Raw genomic sequence first — 18693 nt, forward strand, 5'->3', positions numbered from 1 at the left:
GAACAGATGGTCCACCTGACCTGAGACAGTGCTACTCGCCAGCAGTGTCGCTGTTCTGAACTGATTACCTTGTCATGTTCTAAGGAAACGTACTTCAGAAACAGGTTGCTAAAGGGATGTTTTAGAACTTAACACATCATTTAAAAGAAACTACAAGCGATCTCATAAAGTGTTGGGAAATGTTTGAAATGAGACTTTATTAAAGTAGCAGTTCTACATGTAATGTCTCGACGGCATAAAAAGAGTCGTATTAATTCTTACTTCCAGATTCCTACCCACTGGCAGGATGATTGCTAAGAAACATTACTCCATCCGGGGCAAAGCAACACAACATAGTTTGTGAATCTTGAATAGGCTGCATCATTTCCCTTCATTTTCATGTGTGCTACATTCTCTAATTACATTCTCAGCTGCTCCAGAAATCATATTGATCATTTATTTACCCAAATGCACTTCAGGGGCAGAAAACATTTATGTCAGGTGTGGGAAGAGGGGCATCAAACATCTTTTATAAAGTAATTTCTCAAATTTCCCTGGTCCACTGAGCAGAACTGACTCAAGGACAGCTACAATCAGAAAACAACTTTATTCCTGTTCAGCCCATGACTGAGCAGAACTGACTCAAGATGGTTACAATCAGAAAACAACTTTTTTCCTGTTCAGCTCATTGTCCATCCAAGCCCACTCTCTGAGAATTATTCCTTGACCCCTGGATGAAATCTAAAGCCAATAGCTTATCCACTCCTCTTAGGTAGTAAGTAATATCATAATGGCATTACTAATTATTAGATTAATTCTTAGATGATAGGCAAAATCATAAACACTATAGGCAGGCCTCACAGGAATCTACTCATTCCTAGTCAACAAAAAGTCCTCTGGTCACTTACAATCACACAAAAAACAAATCACAAAAACAGAAATGTCCATTTTTTTACCTGATAGTGAGAATCTGAGCTGCATTTGAAAGTGAATTTTCTCCTCAGTAGAGATCAGGGCTCTGCAGCACAAAGACCTGCAGCGGAGAAGATGCTTCTCCATTCTTCTGTCTGCTTCTCCTACTTTTTGTTTTTTGAGATGGAGTTTCGCTCCTGTTACCGAGGCTGGAGCACAAAAGCGTGATCTTGGCTCACCGCAAACTCAACCTCCCAGGTTCAAGCGATTCTCTTGCCTCAGCCTCCCGAGTACCCGGGATTACAGGCATACGCCACCATGCCCAGCTAATTTTATATCTTTAGAGAGACAGGGTTTCTCCATGTTAGTCAGGCTGATCTCAAACTCCTGACCTGAGATAATCCACCTGCCTCGGCCTCCCAAAGTGCTGGGGTTACAGGCATGAGCCACCCCGACCGGCCTGCATCTCTGACTTATGCTCTCCCTGACTCACTAGTCTGCCTCTGGCTCCCTAAGAGAAGTGAAAGAAAAAGTCCATGGAAGAGCTTCCTTGATTATCACCAGTTTCATCTGGGCTTGATTTCCTCCGGCTGGATAGGTCCTTTAAGCTGATCCTCCCTAAACTAGGTGAATGGTTAAAGGTGACCACTTTTCTTAAGGTTCATCTTGGGGTTCTTCAGAGATCATGGTGAGAACATCAGACAATAATTCTCTTTTGTTCCAATAAAGATATTTTATTGCATCCTTAAAATATCACAAATAGGTTTTAGGAATCATCTTGCAGCAGGAGCGGCCGCGGGAAAGGATCTCTCGAACACCTGGGTCTCCCTCCTCAATCTGACATCTAGTTTCTGTAGCTGGACAACTGTTGGGTCTTATTCATCAGGCTGTTGAACTGTTTGTTTTTCAGAAACATAGATAAATCCAAAAATGTTCTGCAATCCTTGTTTTTAAGTGTTGTGGCTTGCCAAATCAAAGCAGCTGAATTTGAAATAAGCTCAGTGTTATCTCCTTCAAGGATGAACTGACCTTTCTAGTGACTGAACAAGCAGCACCTGGCCTCATCCAAACCCACTGGATGTATTTTTCACCCAAGAAATTTTGGATGTCAATAAGAGCCCCATTCTCCTGATACCAACATTGTTGGGGAAGTAAGCATACACAGCGCTCACCTTACTCTCGGTCATGTTCTGTGCTTGACTACAAAGAATGTGAATGACAGCCAGTTCCTATTTTTCTACCATTTGTCAACCCAGAGGCTCTTCTTTTTCTTTCCAAGGAGACTGAGTTCTACAGTCGGCTTATAATTGAAGTCCTTCTGCAGGGTTCTTCTGGAGCTCTTCACAATAACTGTCCCTTTCAGATTGATGTCAACATTAATTACTGAGAATGGCCTTCATTCTTGCAGTAGACAAGAAAAAAAAATTCATACCATAATTCTCTTAACACGTAATTCATCTCCCTCTGGCTGTTTTATTTCTTCCTTCAGCCCCAGGGAATTTGGTGGTCCAACTTCTGGTTGGGCTAACATCGCCCCTCTAGGCAATCCTCTTGGGCTAATTTTATTTATTTATTTAGACCAGATCTTGATCTGTTGCCCAAGCTGAAATGCAGTGGCATGGTCACAGCTCACTGCAGCCTCCCAGGCTCAGGCGATCCTCCTGCCTCAGCATCCACAGTAGCAAGGACCACAGGCACACATGGCCAAACCCAGTTAATTTTTAAATCATTTTGTAGAGATGGGGTGAGGCGGGGTGGGGATTCTCCCTATGTTGCCTAAGACAGTCTCGAACTCCTGGCCTCAAAGGATCCTCCCACCTTGGTCTCCCAAAATGTTGGGATTATAGGTGTGAGCTACCATGCCAGGCCATTGGGCAGATTTTAAATGTCTCTACCAGGGTTCCCTCCCACATTGCCCACTTCTGGTCCAAGAAAAAACTCTCACCTGTCCTTGCACCTTCCCCTCCCCCTCGGTGAGATATGTGGCAAATTCCTAAACTGCACAGTTGCTGTCACTCTTGTTGGGTACCAGCCCCAACCCTGTACGTGGGCGCCCATAGTCCTGGCGGTGATGAGAGATTGAGAAAAGGAAATAAAGACAGAGACACGAGAGTAGAATTTACAGCCTGGGTCCCAGCAAGGACGAGAACTTCGCTGGCCCCAGCTCTGGGCTCCAAACGCTTTTATTATGTGCATAATCTCATTGATCCCGTGGGCGTGGAAGTGGAGGGCAAAGGGTTTGGTAAGTTAGCTTGGGGGAGAGCACTGGAGATCCTTCTAAGAAGAGCTAAACTAGTACTCGGAGTTTATGACTGATTGTTATCAGGGTGTGGCTGCATCAGAGCATAGCCACCTGGTCTGACCACACCCAGTGCATCCAGAGGCTTTTGTCTCCAGAGCATTGAGGACATAGAGCAATTAAAATCACTCCATATTTTCTTTTGTAAAGTGTCTGTTCATGTCCTTTGCCCACTTTTGAGTGGGCTTGTTTGTTTTTTTCTTGTAAATCTGTTTTAGTTCTTTCTAGATTCTGGATATCAGCCCTTTGTCAGATGGGTAGATTGCAAAAATTTTTTCCCATTCTGTTGGTTGCCGGTTCGCTCTAATAACTGTTTCTTTTGCTGTATAGAAGCTGTGGGAGTTTGATTACATGAGGCCAACAAACATATGAAAAACTGCTCATTGTCACTGGTCATTAGAGAAATGCAAATCAAAACTAAATTGAGATACCATCTCACACGAGTTAGAATGGTGATCATTAAAAAGTCTGGAGATAACAGATGCTGGAGAGGATGTGGAGAAATAGGAACACTTTTACACTGTTGTTGGGAGTGTAAACTATTTCAACCATTGTGGAAGACAGTGTGGCGATTCCTCAAGGACCTAGAAATAGAAGTTCCATTTGACCCAGCAATCCCATTACTGGGTATATACCCAAAGAATTATAAATTGTTATATTATAAAGACACATGCACACGTATGTTCATTGTGGCACTGCTTACAATAGCAAAGACCTGGAACGAGCCCAATGTCCATCATAGACAGACTGGATAAAGAAAACGTGGTGCATATACATCATGGAATACTACGTCGCCATAAAAAACGAGTTCATGTCCTTCATAGCGACATGGATGAATCTGGAAACCATCATTCTCAGCAAACTGACACAATAACAGAAAATCAAACACTGCATGTTCTCACTCATAGGGTAGGTGTTGAACAATGAGAACACATGGACACAGGGAGGAGAACATCACACACTGGGGTCTGTTGCTGCTTGATTTCTAATTAACTGCACCAATAATATAGTTTACTTCGATGTATAAACTTCAGTGTACTGTGAGCCAAGCAAATTTATAATTATTTAGCTAGAATTAACATAGGTCTCCCCCAGCCATCTTGACCCACAACTCTCTCTACTCTGCTGCCTCAGAGGAATAGCCACACCATCTCATCTTTAGATTCCTGAGACAACAGTCCAGTGGGTTCTCAAACTCCTAGCACACAAGCTCTCCAAGTGATCTCCTTGCAGCTCCTTCCACTGGGCTCCATCAAACTGGCCACCACCACAAGCCAACCCTCCTCCAAGAAATTCTCTCTACCATCCAGCGGCAGCCTTTTCTGTGTTTGAGGTGGATATTGGGCTTCTGGTCGTCATCGTGTCTTTTGTAGGCCCCTGTTAGTTTTCTAGTAACTCACTTTGGAAGGGAGGCACACTATTGCCTGGGACATGGACTGGGAAAGAGTTCACCTTATTTACTGGTGACGGAAAGATTCATTTATTCCACAGTAAGCCCTCCTAGCCGTTATCAGTGCAGCTGCCACACCCAACCTGAGTCCCAGAATGCCTTGCTGCACTGCCTGTACCCTGTGGGCTGAATGTTGGGAATTCACTTGGACCAAAGGGAACAAGAAAAAAATCACAGCAAAATTCATTTTCTTCGGGAACAAAGTTCATTTTCTTGGCCTTTCTCAGACTCCAAGAGATACCTAAGTTGCCTTAAGAGGCTCACAAACCCAACATTCACACAAGCCAACCCCTGTCTCATCCCTGAAATAGACACATACAAGGACTCCCCCCAGCTGCTCCTCTCTTAGGCCTCCTCTGCTTGGTTTAATGATGTTTGTTTGTTTGTTTGTTTTTTGAGACAGAGTTTCGCTCTTGTTACCCAGGCTGGAGTGCAATGGCGCGATCTCGGCTCACCGCAACCTCCGCCTCCTGGGTTCAGGCAGTTCTCCTGCCTCAGCCTCCTGAGTAGCTGGGATTACAGGCACACGCCACCATGCCCAGCTAATTTTTTTGTATTTTTAGTAGAGACGGGGTTTCACCATGTTGACCAGGATGGTCTCGATCTCTCGACCTCGTGATCCACCTGCCTCACCCTCCCAAAGTGCTGGGATTACAGGCTTGAGCCACCGCGCCCGGCATGACTTTTATTTTGAACTACTCTGTACCAATTAAAAGTCACAGCCAATAACCCGGGCCAATCTTGAGCACTGAGTGCCAGCCATTATGGTTTAACTTTTAGGGAAAGAAGACCTCTGAGGCCAGGTGAGCTTTAATTGCACCTCATTTTGTTAGTTCAGAGTTTCACGTTATGCCAAGAAAGCATTAGCCTCATACCTTGTTTATACTAGAGAGGAATGAATGGGGCAAAATTGTTCCTTTTCCCTCGTTTCCAAATCAATCTTTTCTTAATAGGTTAAAGTTAACTTCTTATAAAACCTTAACAATAAAACATCATGCTTAAAAAAAGAGTCTCAGGTTCTTGGCACTGAGCATTGCCAGCACTCACGGTTAGATTTTTCCTCTTAGCTAGCTGTTCTTTTCCTTCCAGCAGGATGCTTTCTGGTTTTTATAGCTAAATGGGATGAGAGAAGCAAAACAGCAAGAAGTATTCATGTAGTCATGTTACATTAAATTTCTCTAACATGCAGTTCCATTAGAGTTTCTTTCGTACTTACAGAATACATTGGGATTTCAGTCCTCTAAAGCAGGCCTGCTTACAAGAAATAGGAGATTAAAGAACTGATGTCTCTATAGAAAGAGAAATAACACGTCAATTGTGTTTATTTGTTGGGCTACATGATTTATGCTTTCTTGTGTGAAGATGGAACAGAGAAAAGGAGACACGTGACTTTGTTTAGATAATTCCCAAGGAAAATTGGAGTCCCTCCTTCATGAAAAGGGTTGTCTCTCATTTGAAATATAAATGGTACTGACGGCTTATGGGGAAGAAAAAGATTTCTTGTCTAAGAAATGAATTCAAGATGCACCTAATTTAGTCTCCAGAGGAGAAGAATATTTAGCATTCTAAGGGAGAAAGAAAAAAAGTGGAATGAAGGAAGACTCCCATAAAACAGGAAATTTAGGGGCCCTTTCATGAAACTTTATGTTCATATAGATGTGAAAAGGAACAACACAATTTGAGTTTTAACTATCCATTTAAAATTCTTTGGTTACCCAGGACACATTTCAGCCTCACTCCACTTCTCTATATCTTAATTAATTCTCATCCAAGGTGTATGATTAAATAAAACAATAACACTCAGGGAAAGCCTTAAGAAACTCTAACATAAAAAAAGGAAATACGTTAGTAAAATTTCCAAAAAGATGTTCTCTTATCTTGTTTTCCTATTGGAAAAATAGATGGCAAAAAAGGGCCAGTTCTAACTCTACTCATATAATTTGTGATTTCACAAGGCTATAAATTAGTACATGCAATTAGCATTAATGGGTATTAAAAAAACTTGTGTATTAAAAGACCATGGTCTTGCACTAGATGTTCAGTTTTTCTTTAAAATCATCATCGCTGCTTCAGAGGAAGTTATATTTTAAAAGGGAAAATCCAGATGTAAATGTGTGGCAAGAAAAAGGAAAACCAACTAAAATCAAAACTGTATTTCTTAATTGTGTTTCAAAAGAGAAAAATCTCAACACACACACACTTTCTCTGTGGATTAATGTGACTGAAATAATCATGCAGTGAAAGTGAAGATATAATGATGTACTCTCTAAAAATCTATTAGGGGCTAACTTGTCATCTTTAGCACTTGGAAAACGGGAATCACATTCCATCACCCCCATGTAAGCCTTTCTGTGGACAGTTTCCCTGCTCTAACCCACAGGTCTTTAATTCAGCCACAGAATGAGGCTGTCAATTCCTTGGGAACTATATGCCTCTTTTCTTATTGGGAAGTTTAAAGTCCCTGAAACTTGACTATGTTCATCTTACAAGCAAGAGCTTTGTTTACCACATATAATGACAAAAGAATCTTAGTTTAATGCCAAGAACCAGATTATTGCCTCAAAAAATTACCTCCCAAAGGAGAAACATTCTTATTAAAAGGGGAGGATTTCAAAGTCACTTTAGAACTGTACCTCTGGGTGTTATTTTTCAGGTATCATAAAGCATTTGAATTCAGCTGGTTTTTGATCCAAGTAAAACACTTCTAAAGATAAGTGAGGTTTGTTTCCTGAGTTAAGGATATCTTTAAGTGACAGATGCAAGACAGTAAAAGGCCTTTTTCAGGCGCATATAAACTGGAACAACGACAAACAAATTTCAAGACTTCTGAGAGATTGAGAAACCTAACAGAACACCTCACATTTAACACATTCTCAGTGGGCTTCAGACTTCCTGGCTGTTCCTGAACTATTTGCTGTGAAGTAAGACATCATATATCAGTGTCAAAATGCACTTCAGCTGATACTTTCAACAGCTGTCAGACAAGTCCTCAACAATCCAGCATACACGAGAACCGGCCTGTGAAAGAGGAGGAAATTTACCATGTGAATGATCTCACCATTGCCAGTGGTACATATGCATTCATTCATTTGTTCATTCAAGAAACATGTGAGGCTTCCTGTCCTCTAGTAATGATTCCCAAACCCAGCTAACCATCAGAATCGCCTGGGTCCTCCCACCAGCTGTTGATTTGGTGGGTATGGAGTGGAGTGGGGCCTGTGCATCTTTTTTTGTTTTTGTTTTTTGAGATGGAGTCTTGATCTGTCGCCCAGTCTGGAGAGCAGTGCCGCAATCTCGGCTCACTGCAACCTCTGCTTCCTAGTTCAAGCAATTCTCCTGCCTCAGCCTCCTGAGTAGCTGGGAATACGGGCACATGCTACCACGCCCAGCTAATTTTTGTATTTTTATTAAAGACGGGTTTCACCATGTTGGCCAGGCTGGTCCCAAATTCCTGACCTCGTGATCCACTTGCCTCAGCCTTCCAAAGTGCTGAGGTTATAGGCATGAGCCACCATTCCCAGGTGGGGGCTGTGCATCTTAGTTTTTTTAAACGGTCCACAGCCAGATTTGGAACGACGTTTTTTGTATTTCATGATTTCATTGAGAGGTTTATAGCAGTGGGAGATCTTCTTTGTTCTCTAAATTCTTGAGCTACTCTTCATCCTGACATCCTATTCTGTTCCTCTCTTCTTACTGAATTCTCAGGCCTTCTCATGCTGGGCCCAGTGGTGGAAAGACTGGTGATGGACGGAGGAAAGAAGGAAGGAGAAAGGGGTTTAAAAAAGGAAAGTGTGATTGTCTTTCCCTTACCATTTTACTGCCGCTTCTCTTCCAGCTTCCAGGAATGGTGAAATACCTTATACTGGACTATACCTCCTGCCAGCAACAGTTATAAGCTCTGGACAAAATATAAAAACCAGTTGTTTGAAGGCACTGGAGAATGACCTAAAGCAGGCAGAAAGTGAGAGTATTTATACGTTGAAAGGAGGAATGCACTTGGTAAAATCCACATTTACCCAGGGCACCTCCCACCACCCATGCACATGGAGGACACGCTCAAGCAGTAGTGAGTGTTGCTGGGCTTGGAGGTCAGAACAGGCATCCAGAGTCTCAGAAAGGCTGAAAGTGGAACAGGAAAATCGCATAAAGAAGGGAGCTACAGATGGGGGTACCCCCAATGTCTACCTACAGACTCTCTCAAATTCTTAGCTAATATGTGAATTGCACATACGCTGGGTGAAAATCCAAGGAACCCAGTGGAAAGCAACACCTGCAAGCCTGAAAGATGTCAACAGTTGCCTGATACTGGAAGGACAGGGTTTAGGATACATGTCCCTCTGATATAGAGGGGCTTGGTAAACAATCTGAGTATTCCACTGAAACCTTAGGACTCTAACTTAAGAATAAGGACCACATCCAAAGGCTTAGGACTGTGCTTATTTATGCTGACCTATTAAGATTCAGATTGGTCCTTATAAACTCCCGTTTAAATTACCCAAGACTTACTCAAACCTGAAGAGATATCGGGGGCCAATCTCATTCTATTGTTGTTAAGAACAAGGACTACTTCTGCTTGTACCAGTCCTTGCAATGCTCAGATTTCTGATTAATAAGCCTAATGGGAAAAACTACAGATTTGTTAAAAAAAATTCAGAGCAATCAATAGAATTATGATTCTTAGATTTCCCCAGTGTTTCCTACCCAAATGCTATCTTGTCTTTCACTGCTTCCATGGGTCCGTGTTTTATGGCAGTGGGTAAACATGCAGCTCTATTTTAGTAACCAGTAGTTAGAGGGTCAGTGCTTGCTTGCTTCAGATGCAAAAATCCTCAGACTTGAGGACCTATGAAATTAACTTCATATTTTTCTCAGTGTCTAAGTAAATAATGTTAAGGATCTAACTGTTCCATGAAGATCCACACTTATGCAATATTTTATCGCTGTGTTCTCCTGCTATAAGACTTCAATTATCTCTTAATAAAATTGGCAGAAAAGGGACATAAAATGTCAACTGAAAAGTTACAAATTTACCTGAAAAGTTCTAATTACATATTATTTACAAAAGATCTACAAAATTTGAAATGACATGATGTTGGTTAGGTAAAACTATTCCATTTTATCTAAGCTCCCCAAATCAAAGACAGCTAAGATTTTCAGGGCCCGGCACAGAGGCTCGCCACTGTAATCCCAGCACTTTGGGAGGCCAAGGCAGGCAGGTCACTTGAGGCCAGGAATTTGAGATCAGCCTGGCCAACGTGGTGAAACCCTATCTAAAAATACACAAAATTAGCTGGGTGCCATGGCAAGCACCTGTAGTCCCATATCCTCAGGAGACTGAGGTGGGAGAATCACTTGAACCTGGGAGGTACAGGTTTCAGTGAACCGAGATCATGCCACTGCACTCTAGCCTGGGCGACAGAGCAAACTCTGTCTCAAAAAAAAAAAAAAAAGATTTTTCAGAATTGCCCTTACAAGAGCTTCCTAATACATAATTACAGACCCTCTCGCATGGGATGAAAAGGCAGAAAAAGTCTTCCCCTCTCTGAAGGCCTCCCTCAGCAACTCTATACTTTGTATATCCCTAACTGTGCCAAGCAGAGGAAAGATGAAGCTGCCTAATAGGAGCATTAATTGGGCCAAGAGAAGCTTCACACCAGAAGTATATTGCCCCTCCGGACAAAGCTCCTGGCCTCGTGGCTACAGCGTACTCTCCCTGCCTCCGTGGGCAGGCGGGGCAGCAGCTCAGGGGTCAGAGCTCCTGCACCAGGCTGACTAGTGCGCATTTCTGCACCAACTCTTTGCATTCCACGTGCTGTGCAGTCCCTGCTACTTCTAGGCAGCACTCAGCATTTCTCTGTCAGCTGCCTCACTGATGACGAAATCCTTCTACTGTCCACTTCACAATTTCACATCATTCAGATTTGAAGCCCACCACTGACTCCCTCTTCCGTATAAGGAGGAATCCACGACTGTTTGTGGTACCTTGGGGGTTAAGAATGCCCAGCTCCTACTAAACACATGCTTACCCTATCACCCAGAAATGCACCAAAGACAAATCAGTCCATCTGTCTACTAAAATAAATGTACAACAATATTCATAGCGGTTTTATTCATAACAAAAAGTGGTAAGACCCCAAATGTCCATCAACAGTAGAATGAATTAATGAATTATGGTATATTTACACAATGGAATGCCACACAGCCAGAAAAAACAACAAACTACAAATATATATATAAACCTCACATATTATACTTACAATAGAGACTAGAAAGAAGAGTACATACTATATCATTCCACTGACATGAAATTCAAAAATAAAACTAAGAATTCAGAACGTGGTTACTTCTCAGGGAAAAGGGGTTTGTGCTGACTAGGAAAGGGGGACAAGGGAAACTTCTGGGTTGCTAGGAAGTATTCTAGTTCTACCTGGGAGATATTACACAGGTAGGTATAGACGGAAGTAGAAATTCATTAAGCTCTCCACTTGATTAGTACTTTACTACATAAATTATATTTTCAGTAGAAAGTAAAAACTAAACACATAAGAATGCCCAGATCAAATCTTAGTCAATTCTGACTTAATATTATCTGTACATGACTTACCTTAAAACAACAAAGGCATGTTCTGTACAGAATGCACTGTAGACACCTAACATGCAGTTATCAAAGTGCTCCATGGGCCAATGTTCAGTCTGCCCCACTGGATAAATGAATTCCTCTGACTTGATCTTGCACTTTGGCAAAGAAGTAATTGTAAACACTAAACAGATAGTAGATATGCATCTGGAATTGTTCATAACTTCGGGATGCTATAGAAACAAAGCAGATATTTTTACTTTTCAAGTTACTCTGATCAAAAATGGTAAAGACACTGAAACTACCAAAAAATGGTAAAGACATTGAATATTCATTATAAGCTATTCAATATGAAAAATGTGTCAGTAAGTTAGACACTCACCAACTACTACACTGAAAACCAATGACAATGCCTTTGCTAACTCAAATGCTAAACAAGTAGCTTTTATTACCCCAACTACAAAGAATTCCATCAAATTGACATCCATCCCCACTTAGAAGGAAAATTGGCTCAATTTAGACAAGCTATAATTGGCTCATAACAATCCAGCTTTCTGAGAAACAATATTGGCAATTACAGGGATGTTTTCTTCATAAAGCTGGATGCTGGCAGTCTCTGACAGTGGCCCAGGAGTGCTGTGATCCATCAAGTGGATAACTTGACCCATGATTTTTTTGTATTATGAATGAATCAAATTAAGCTCCATGATAAATAAATAATGAAAAAAATCAAAATTTGATCAATAAGTGGTAGAATAATGTCTTACCTATAACTGAAAAGGTAAAACAAAATACAGAAATTCCTCAAGATCCTTTCAGCATTTACAAATGGGTTTAATACAACTATCCAGGTCATTAAGTTATAAATATATATTAGTAATAGTCTGTTATCAGGATGAACATAACCTGTTCCTTGATGAAAAGCTATGGATGGGCCAGGCATGGTGACTCATGACTTTACAACACTTTGGGAAGCTGAAGCAGGTAGATCACTTGAGGTCAGGAGTTTAACACCAGCCTGGCCAATATGGTGAAACCCCGTTTCTACTAAAAATACAAAAATTACCCAGGTGTGGTAGTGAGCACCTGTAATCCCAGTTACTCGAGAAGCTGAGGCAGGAGAATTGCTTGAGACTGGAAGGCAGAGGTTGAAGTGAGCTGAGATTGTACCATTGCACTCCAGCCTGGGCAACAGAACAAGATTCTGTCTCAAAAAAAAAAAAAAAGAAAGAAAGAAAGAAAGAAAACAAACAAACAAACAAACAAAAACTACAGCTGTTTCAGAAGAGAAACATTACTAGATTTTGTGTTCCCAATATAGGGAATTCCTACTTCTGTTTAGTTACTGTGGAACTCATTTCACCATAACAGTCCTACAGGACTCTGAAGGATTTCTCTCCTAACACGAAAAATGTACTCTCCATTCAGGAAAGGTAAAAAAGAACAAATGGAGGCACTATAATAAAAGCTGTCCCAATGGGGGCTGGCAAACTACAGCCCATGGGCCAAATCTGCCCTGAAGCCTTTTCATATGGTCCATGAGCTAAAAAATATTTCTTACATATTTTAAAGGTTTGTAGAAAAAACAAAGAGGAATATGGACCATGTGACAGAGCCCACATGTGGCCTTCAAAGCCAAGAATATTTACTATCTGGCTTTTTACTGAGAAAATGTGCTGACTCCAGGTCTAAAGTATCAAAAATCCCTAATCTGCCATCGCCTAATGTTTTGCCACTAGTGTTAATGGCCACAAGACTACCTCCTTGGTGCTCTTACAGATTTTCTCTCTAGGACATCATGTATAGCATGCCCTATGTGGTTAGGAATATAACTTTACCAAGAACTATTTTTTATCACATGCAGATTTAGCTAAATACTATCAGAAGCTCATTCGTATACGGTTTTGTGCTCAGATTGTAGAAGCCACCTTTCCAAAGGAGGTATCATTGAAACCATTATATGAATTCTAGCTCAGTGACCAGTTCCACTAGAAGAGAAATCAATGTTTGTCAAGTTGCAAAACTGGCTACAAATTCTTCTCATCCCATGTGCATGCTCCCTGCATGCGACTTTACAGATATGCCCACCAAGAAATGGAGTCTAATTATCTACTCTTTGAATCTGAGCTTGGACACATGACTTAGTTTGGGCAACAAGGCATTAGCAATACGACACAAGCAGAGGCTTGAACATTGCTTGCATACTGAAGCTTTCTGTCTGTTATTGCTCATAGGAACTCTCAGATCAACATCACATGAATGCGCTTGGGCTAGCCTCTTGGATAATGAGAGACACATGACCCCGTTACCTCCATTTTCCTGCCAATAGCCAGCAACCACCAGATACATGAGTGAGGCCATCAACTATCAATTGAGTGTAAATGCATGTGTGAGGGTCAGAAAACATGATGTGGAGCAAAGCAAAGCTCTCCTAGTTGAGCCCAGCCCAAATTGCTCCTCCCCAGAATGAGAATAAATTATTGTTTTAAGCTACTCATTGACACAGACACAAAAATGCATTAGAACGTTATTGGAAGTAGCCACTTCAGGTCCTCTTGACAAGAGCTACAATTGGCCCATAGTTACATGTGTCAAAATGAAAACGAACTTTCAATTAAAACCAATGGACTTCTACTACTATGAGTGACCACAAGTTGAGGCTAACCAAAAAGCCTCCAGAAACCGATGTGTGTTTTTTTTCTTTTTTGTCTTTTCTTTTTTTGGAAACTGATGTTTTCAAGGCAAACAGCTTACCTGAAATCTTCAGATCAAGCAGACAACGTTGTAAGTGCAAATTCCACCCAAGACAACGAAACTAAAACAGATCTTTTTGTTAGGCCCGATCAAATGAACTTACTCCCTTGTAAAACTGGTGTGTGTAACTAAAAGTTATTGCTTTCCTTTTCTATGGCTCTACTTTTCTTCATTTTTCCCCTTCCTTTTTTGAAGCAAAATACATTTCCTCTACCTTGTTGGGTTTTTTTCTTTTTTCTTTTTTTCTTTTTTTTTTTTTTTGAGATGGAATCTTGCTCTGCAGCCCAAGCTGGAGTCCAGTAACCCAATCTTGGCTCACTGCAACCTCCACCTCCCGGGTCCTGGTTCAAGCAATTCTCCTGCCTCTGCCTTCCAAGTAGCTGGGATTACGGGCACAAGCCACCATGCCCAGCCAATTTTTGTATTTGTAGTAGAGGTGGGGTTTCACCATGTTGGCCAGGCTGGTCTTGAACTCCTGATCTTGTGATCCGCCCACCTCAACCTCCCAAAGTGCTGGGATTACAGGTGTGAGCCACGGTGCCCAGACTTACCTTGTTTTCAAAGATGATAGACCATAGCTTCATCTGCTAACCTGCCTCCTGCTGGACCTGTTATTCATTTCCAACTCCAGGCATCACTCAAATCGTGGGAATACCTCTGCTTAATGCTAGCAAACAACCCCATCAAGTTGAAGAACTGAACATCTTCTATATATTTTAGAGCATACAACAAATATCTCTAGACTCAGCTACTCAGGCTGTTGTTATATAGAACTACACACAGTCAATATTTTATCTGGAGAGAAAAGTCAACCCAATCACATTTTAAAATTATCCCGAGTGTCCATGGTACCCATTCAACTATTGGGGAATATGACTAAAGGAAATAAAAATACTTACCAAGCTTGACAAGCAATCCCATACAACTATCCTGATGGTAGAAATACCCTTATGTTACAATTTACATATTTACTCATAATGTAACACCTTGTAAAAAATAAATATGCCCATGTTCAGGAAAAGCAGGATACAAGATGCCAACTGAAATAGTTATCACTGTTTGTCATCATAATTCTGGGAAAAAGACACACACTTATAACTCTTCACATATATATCATATTATGGGGCCAGTGGGCCTGTTTTTTATCTGTAACCTCTATGTATACTAAGAACTATTCCTCGTGAGCATGTATTCCTGGTACATAGACTCCTTATTAGCTCCTTTGAAGATTTTAAGTCTTGTTCAGTCTCACCATTTGGGTCTCTTCAGAAGTCTCGTAGGAGGGACCTCCCAGGAGAAGGTAGGAGTCTATTGAACTGCTTGAGGGTTTTTAACTTTGTTAGGGTCCCTGAATTCCAGAGATGTATCAATAAATTATTCCTCGCTATGGCTGAAATTATAAATTATAAATGTGAGCATTCATACTATAAAGACCCAGAAAAAGAGCTCTGATTTGCTTGCTATCTTGGTAATTAGTGGACCATCAAATAGCTTTACAATTATTTATAGGCCTCCATAAGAGGGCATCTGTACTCTGGCTAATATTTCCTATTGTTTCTAATAGGAAATATTATCTTCTTTTCTTCTTATCCTGAAGTAAACACTTCAGGATAAGAAGAAAAAAATAAAAAATAAAAAAATAGACACAGGCTGATGACTCTCAAAGGTTTGACAGTCTGATACTTGAAATCTACCCCCCATCCTACCTAGGTCAAATTAAAAATCTGCCTTCATGAAATTCCCTAAACTATAATGATCAGATTTCTTACTAGAAAAATTGCTTTTCTCTATGGCATTTCTAACAGAATCTTCGAAACTACTGTGCAATTGATTTTGATGATCAAATGATGATTCCATATTAGGGAGAGACAGAATTTCTTGTGGTTAATCTCTGTTTTCCAGGAGAGGCATTATAACCAAAAGCAGAAATGACAAATCCTGATGTGACTGCCCAGCCTCTCCCTGAGGATCCACGCCACACTGTACACCCCTTGTCCTTCATACTTCATGTTTGTTAAACAGATGTACATATGGATATATGACAGAAAAGAATGCTTCAGCAAGTTTCTTCTTAGTAACATCACAGAAATATTAAGGATTGTACTCTCCATTATTGTTCAAGTTACTTATATTTAAGGAAATACCACAGCATCAGGACATCTTTTAAAAGGCAAATATATTTCAATTATATAATAATTATTATTTTTGAGATGGAGTCTCACTCTGTTACCCAGGCTAGAGTGCAGTAGCGTGATTTCGGCTCACTGCAACCTCTGCCTCCCAGGCTCAAGCAACTCTTCCGTCTCAGCCTCCCAAGTAGCTGGGACTACAGGCACACACCACCATGCCTGGCTTATTTTTGTATTTTTAGTAGAGACGAGCTTTCACCATGTTGGCCAGGCTGGTCTTGAACTCCTGACCTCAGGTGACCCACCCACCTCAGCCTCAAAAAGTGCTGGGATTACAGATTACATGCATGAACCACTGTGCCCAGCCAGTTATAGAATTATTTTTTGATTGGGGGTGGTAATACACTATGAACTTAAAAATGCTATTTTTGTTTTATGTATTTTTTAAATATTTTGAGTTAATAGAAAAACAATAAAAGATCTAAAGATATATGTTCAGCATGTTAAAAAGTTATTAAGAAACCAGAAATCTCTAATAAGAAACATACTGAAATAATCTTCTAAGAATAAAAATATTTATTCAACATTCCATTAAAGTATACAAAGACTGAATTTAGGATTTAAACCAAAGAAACATTTTATTTTATTATTATTATTTTGAGACAGAGTCTCACTCTGTTGCCCAGGCTAGAGTAAAGTGGCTTAATCTCAGCTCACTGCCACCTCTGCCTCCCGGGTTAAAGCAATTTTCCTGCCTCAGCCTCCCAAGTAGCTGGGATTAAAGGCACATGCCACCATGCCCAGCTAATTTTTGTATTTTCTGTAGAGAAGGGGTTTTGCCACGTTGGCCAGGCTGGTCTCGAACTCCTGACTCAGAGTGATATGCACGTCTCAGCCTCCCAAAGTGCTGGGATTACAGGTGTGAGCCATCACGCCCGACCAGAAGAGACATTTTAAATACATGTTACTCTAGTGTTAAGGCATGTTAGCTCAGCAATTTTTTTTTTTTTTTTGAGACACTTTCTCATTCTGTCACATAGGTTGGAGTTCAGTGGCACAACCACAGGTCACTGCAGCCTTGACATCTGGGGCTCAAGTGATCCTCTCACCTCATCCTCTTGAGTAGCTGGGACTACAGGTATGTGCAAACCATGCCCAGCTAATATTTTGTGTTTTGGTAGAGATGGGTTTTGCCATGTTGCCCAGGCTGGTCGCAAACTCCTGAGCTCAAATGATCCACCCTTGGCCTCCCAAAGTGTTGGGATTACAGGCATGAGCCACCATGCCCAGGCATAGCCCAGCAATATTAACAGCCTTGATCTTGATCGTCTACCTCTTAATAGCATGTCTCATAAATAGTCTATTCCAGAAGTTGGAAATTGTAAAATTATATGCAAAATAAAGATTTTAAAACTTATAAAATCGAAAGTGCCATTTTGTTTATTTTTACATACATAGTCTCATTCCAAAAGGATTTGAAGTGTTGGCAGAGGAATGTGTACAGGAGTAACCCTGAACAGAAATAATCCTATAAAACAAAATACTAATGAATGGACACTAACTTTTTTTAAAACAAAAGTTCAAGTGCACAAAGAGTAGAATAAATCCAAGATTACACTTCTAAAGTTAGAAAAGGCAGGCTTTCTATGGTTAGGAGGAAAAAACTACCAACACCTTTAAATAAAAGATGCTTTTGCTAAACTAAGATTTTGCTAAAATCTTTCCCAAACAGAAAAAACCTCTGAAAACCAGAAACCAATGTTGCGAGGTGGGGTGTCATGTTTAAAATGAAGCAGTCCTGAGCAACATTTCCCCAGCTTTCACCTTAACCAGAGACTTGTAGATGAATATCAAAAACAAATTAAAATCCATAGAGCAGCATTTTTCTTCCACTTGTTTAAAAGAAACTATTATAAGCAGAAGTGTCCAAAGGGCCATAGCAAAGAAAATGAGTTCTAAAATGAAACCTAAAACACATCAGTCACCACATACCTGAGAGAAGCTGTGAGGAAATGCATGTGGAAGGCTGATACATTTCTGAGTTTCCATGGATTCATTCTTGCAGCTTCTATGTTCAGTGAGAAAAAAATCCCCGGGCAATGGACCCTACCAGAAGTTTAAGAAATTCTAAATTGCTCTTCAGTAATTCTCAGCCTTGAGTGCCCATTAAAATTACCTGAAAAGGTCCTTTTTTTTTTTAAGAAAAAAAAAAAAAAAAAAAAAAAACTAATGCCTGGACCCCATCCAAGAACAATTAAATTGAAATCCCTGGTACAAGGCCCAGGCATTAGTATTTTTTAAAGCTCCCAGAGGTTCTAATATGCTGCCAGGGCTGAGACCCACTTAGTAACCTACAAAAATGCTGAAAAAGTCAAGGATGACGGTTATTATCGTGTGTTTGAAATTCAGCTGTGACAGAAAAGGATTTTTCCGGGAGGTGAATTTTTTTCAGCAGTGCTAGGCTGCCTTTCTTTTCATGTGCTTATACCCTCTACTATACAGTGCTGAAATCCCTCAAGATAATAAGGACACCACCATTTATTAAGCACTTACATGGTATCAAGCACTGTGCTGGGCACTGCCCCCCCATCTC

General features: G+C 40.7%; 1 protein-coding gene across 2 annotated transcripts in view; it reads right to left on the reverse strand.

Annotated features, from left to right (window-relative positions):
• Window positions 1-569: 569 nt before the first annotated feature.
• Window positions 570-18693, reverse strand: part of KIAA0586 (KIAA0586 ortholog) — a 136085-nt gene continuing 117961 nt past the window's right edge. The window contains exons 32-33 of one of the 2 annotated variants that reach the window (XR_012516292.1): window positions 11245-18206; window positions 570-8585 (exon numbers count right to left, since the gene is read on the reverse strand). Coding sequence is in view for 1 of the 2 variants with exons in the window: in XM_074393882.1 (XP_074249983.1) it covers window positions 18175-18206 (32 nt within the window). In the remaining variant the exon portion in view is untranslated. Of the gene's footprint in view, window positions 18207-18693 lie in introns of both variants that reach the window. The other variant, XM_074393882.1, reaches the window with a different exon arrangement.

The sequence above is a fragment of the Saimiri boliviensis genome, chromosome 2, assembly GCF_048565385.1.
Source record: "Saimiri boliviensis isolate mSaiBol1 chromosome 2, mSaiBol1.pri, whole genome shotgun sequence".
Taxonomy (NCBI): Eukaryota; Metazoa; Chordata; class Mammalia; order Primates; family Cebidae; genus Saimiri; species Saimiri boliviensis.